Raw genomic sequence first — 4,532 nt, forward strand, 5'->3', positions numbered from 1 at the left:
CAAGAACACACATGCTTCTATCAGAAATTTGGAGAATCAAATTGGCCAGCTGGCTAAACAAATGGCTGACAGAACTCCAGGTACTTTCCCTAGCAATACAGTTACTAATCCCAAGGAGGATTGTATGGCTATCACAACCAGAAGTGGTAAAGTGGTAGCAGCTCCAGAAAAGTCAAACACAAATGTGGAAGCTGATAAGAAGCTTAAGACGGTTGAGGAGCCAGAAAAAGAGGTGGTGATTCCTTCTGATGTTGAGAAACCTGTTCAGAAGGGTAAAGAAGAGGAGCTACCAATTATTGCTGAAAAGAAGAAATTTGAGCTGAATCCGGAATATGTGAAAGCCATGGCACCTTATCCAGAACGATTCAAGAAAGATGCTCAAAAGCATCAATATGCAAGATTTCTTGATATCTTCAAGAAGTTGCATGTAAACATACCTTTTGCTGAAGCTTTGGCTAACATGCCCAATTATGCCAAGTTCATGAAGGACTTGTTATCAAGAAAACATAAGCTGCAGGAATGCCAAACTGTTGCACTTACTGAAGAGTGAAGTGCTATTATACAGAAAAAGTTTCCTCGTAAGCATCGTGATCCAGGGAGTTTTAACATTCCTATTGTCATTGGTAACAAAAATGTTGGCAAAGCTTTGTGTGATCTTGGGGAAAGTATAAATTTGATGCCCTTATCTGTGTATAAATCTTTGGGAACCTCTGAGCTCAAGCCTACTAAGATTTCCTTGCAACTTGCTGATAAACCTTTAAGGAAACCGAGTGGTATTGTTGAAGATGTTCTTGTTAAAGTGGACAAGTTCATCTTCCCAGCAGATTTTGTAGTGTTGGATATGGAAGAGGGTACTGAAATGCCTCTGTTGTTGGGTAGACCTTTCCTGGCTACTGCTCGGGCTATGATTGATGTTGCACAAGGGAAACTCTAGTTAAGGATGAATGATGAGACTATCACCATCAATGTCTTTGATTCTATGAGACAAGCTTCTGATGAAGGTGATTGTTTCAGACTTGATGCTTTAGAAGAAGTGGTGGAAGAAGAGAAATCTTCTATTCAAGAGCTTGAGGAAGAACTAGAGGCGCGAGATATTTTTCCTTTTAAGGAAGAAGAAAATGTTGTGTTTAAAGTTCTTGAGAAGAAAGATTCTGACAAAGAAGATGGTGCCCCAAAAATAGAGTTGAAGGAGCTTCCTGAAACTCTGCAATATACCTTCTTGGGTAATAAGGAGGCGGTGATTGAAGTATTGAAGGAACATGGGACTGCCATAGGGTGGTCTATTTCTGATTTGAAAGATAAAGATCCCTCTTCCCGTACTCACAAAATTCTTAATAAAGATGATGACAAAAATGTGAGGAAACCTCAAGGGAGGAATCATCCTATAATGAAGAAGGTAATGAAAAAGGAAATGGTGAAACTCTTTCATACTGGTTGGAAGATGTGTGCGGACCACCGGAGGTTGAAGGCCACAAAAAGGAGAATCTTTGACAAGAGACACCAAGATTCTATCTCTCAGAAAAACCAATACTTCAAAGAGCTCCTCACATGGATTCACGGTTAGAATCAAATCTGGAAATGGTGGTCTCATGCACTGATGCATCCAGAACCACCAGATCCTCTATTTGTTGAGTCATCCCATGCTTCTGAGGGGGATGACATAGAGGATTGATTAAATCTCCTTGCTGTTGGAGATTTATTGTATATTAGTTTATTTTTCTTTTAGTACTTTTTGCTGTTTTATTATGACCATAGGTTGATGTTATGGTCACTTTGCTGTTTTAAGTTAGTATATTTCCCAAACACTCTGATGCTTTATTGTGTGCATTATAGTTATCCTATATACCACAGTTTGTTCCATGGTGCAGGTTTATCATCCATCTTTTGGTTGATTATTGTTGGGGACAACAATTCTTTAAATCTGGGAATGGTGAGGCTTTTGGAAAGCACCTTGGAACTGCACTTCTTTTATCAGGGGAGATATTATAAACTCTTTTATTGTCTTTATTTTATTTTAGTGAGTATTTTGTGTTTCTCTTTATCTTTATCTTTAAAAAAAAATAGTGATATGTTTTTCAAGCAATTCTCAGGTTTAAATGTGCTTATCTAGTTAATGTGCCTGACTGAAATTTTGGAAGTATATGGTATGGCATTCTGGCATGACATTGCATAGGTATAATTGGATTACATAATTGCTCGTTTGTCTGAACTGATGTTGTAAAATACTGATAATGTCTGAAGTCAATTTTCTTGAGTCTATATTGATACCATAGTTGTGAGGTTTGAGCTTAAACACTGAATTTTCTTGTTAAGAGACCTCACTGTTGTAACACTCTAGAACTTGATCTGTTTCTCTGTTATGCATGCATTGGTTAATATGATAAAGGCATTTTGTTCTTGTTAGCTATTGGCCAAAATAATTCACTTGTATGAAATCTTTCCATTACTAGCCCCTTGAGCCTGAACTTATTTTGTTGATGAATGACTTGTGGCCTGATTGATGGCTTAGCCTATATCCAAGTGACTTACCTTAATTGAGATTGAATTACTGATGTGTTAAAAATAAAACAAAGAAATTGAGGTAAGCTCCACATAGGTCAAGTAATTAGGGGAGGTAAAATTTCATCTGTGCCCTTAAAACAAAAGGGGAAAAAGGAAAAAGCAAGAAAAAGAAAAAAGGTGAATGTAAATAAAAGGTGGCTGAAAGGAATTAATTCCCGAAATTCTGTGGGAATGTTAGTGGAGCAAAACAATTGAGTTGAATGTGTTAAAGTGAAATAATATCAGTTTTCAATCTCATTGTTGTTTGAGCTACTGTCCATATATTCCTACCTGTTACCCCGGCCAAGTTACAACCTGTGAAGTTATTTTGATCAATTGATGCATGTGTTTGATTCTTCACTTTTAAGAATTTTTGAGAATATGATCAAGCCTATGGTAGTATTATAGCTGCGATTGATTGAGTACTCATGATACCCATAAACATTGAGCGTTGAGTGGACATTATTTATCTGTGTGAGGGGTAATCAATGTAGACTTGTATCTTTAAGAAGCTGATGACATTATTGGGAGTTTATGATATTGGGTCAGGCATGCACGGCATATTGTGTCTGAGAATGTCTATGGATTGTTATGTTGGATTAATTAAATAGGTCCTGGATTGAGTCTTGTACATTGCTGGGGACAGCAACGTTTAAATCTGGAAATGATTTGATGTGCCTCTGGCAGGTGTAGTTTTCTAAGTTAAAATTGATAAGAACTGAGTCATAAAAGAGCAATTTAAATACATATTTGCTTATTATATTGATTCTTTCTATGTTAATGATATTTCTCACCTATTGGTTGTGTTTATACAGGTAAAAGAAGTGAAAATTACAAAATTATAAAAAGCCTGTTGACGCGAGTCCGCATGGGTGTAGCATAGTACAAATTCCAGCAACATGGCGCGGACCGGCACCACACTGGCGGGAACCAGCGCCAGTTTACGAACTCTACACCGGAGCTTTGCAAGTGGCGCCACAATGGCACCAACTAGTGCCAGTTTCTTGAGAATTTCACAATTTGACAGTAGCATGGTGCAACTTAGTGCCAAAAATGAAGCAAGGTGGCGCCAAAAGTGAAGCAAGATGGCGCCAAAGTGGCACAAAGTGGCGCCAATTTATGGCGTAAGATGGCTTCAAAATGGCGCCAAGTGGCGCCAGTTACCGAGGAGGCTTGTCCGACTTTTACAAATTGACAGAAGCGTGGCGCGAGTTAGCACCACACTGGCGCCAACTGGCGCCGGTTTGCGGGAAAGATACACCGTGTTTTCTGAAAGGCAATTTTGGAAGAAAGAAGCGAGGCTTATAAATATGACCCTCGTGACAGAAGCAAAAGATCGAATCCTATTCCAAAGACCAGAGACGACGGTGGTGCTCAGGGAGAGTCTTGCAAGGAGCTATTTCATCTTCTTCTTCTTGTAATTTACCAGGTTTTATGCATATTGAATATTTAGCCATGATAATGGTTGGCTAGTTTATTTTTATTGTAGTTAGGGTCACAACCCTTATGTGAACCCTTGTTACGACGGATTGGTTTAATTTTACTCGTTTATATAAATTTCTTTATCTTACTCTGTGCGTAATTTCTATTCTCTTTGATAAACTTGATCAATCTAATAGTTGATAATAGATTGAGGGTTAGAACTCTAGATAGGAATATTGGGATTTTGACCTTGAAAGGGGGTAGGATAACAATTCATATGCGTACTAGGAATAGACGTATGTTAATTGTAGATGCTTTATTTATCGTGTTCATTGCTTAATTTTCATGAGGGATTACCAAGGGATTAGGATTCCAATTAAGGTTAAAGTGTTAAATTTCCAAGGGATTGGAATTTAACTAATTAATTCTAGATGATAATTATCTGAGTATTTATATAAATAAGTATTTTTAAATCAATCCAAAGTAAGAAGTGAGGATCGTATGATGAGTGCACTCTAGCTACAATGCTTTTTTCATATTTTCACAAATCAATTCTCATTTTTATTGTT

General features: G+C 37.5%; 1 protein-coding gene across 1 annotated transcript; it reads left to right on the forward strand.

Annotated features, from left to right (window-relative positions):
* Positions 1-61: 61 nt before the first annotated feature.
* On the forward strand, positions 62-934 carry LOC133297370 (uncharacterized). Its single transcript, XM_061496493.1, has 3 exons — positions 62-427; positions 566-773; positions 825-934. The coding sequence occupies exons 1-3, from the start codon at positions 62-64 to the stop codon at positions 932-934; spliced, it is 684 nt and encodes a 227-aa protein (XP_061352477.1).
* The last annotated feature ends 3,598 nt before the right edge of the window (positions 935-4,532 follow it).

The sequence above is a fragment of the Gastrolobium bilobum genome, unplaced genomic scaffold, assembly GCF_033153095.1.
Source record: "Gastrolobium bilobum isolate Gb01-03AN ecotype WA unplaced genomic scaffold, APGP_CSIRO_Gbil_v1 utg2108, whole genome shotgun sequence".
NCBI lineage: Eukaryota > Viridiplantae > Streptophyta > Magnoliopsida > Fabales > Fabaceae > Gastrolobium > Gastrolobium bilobum.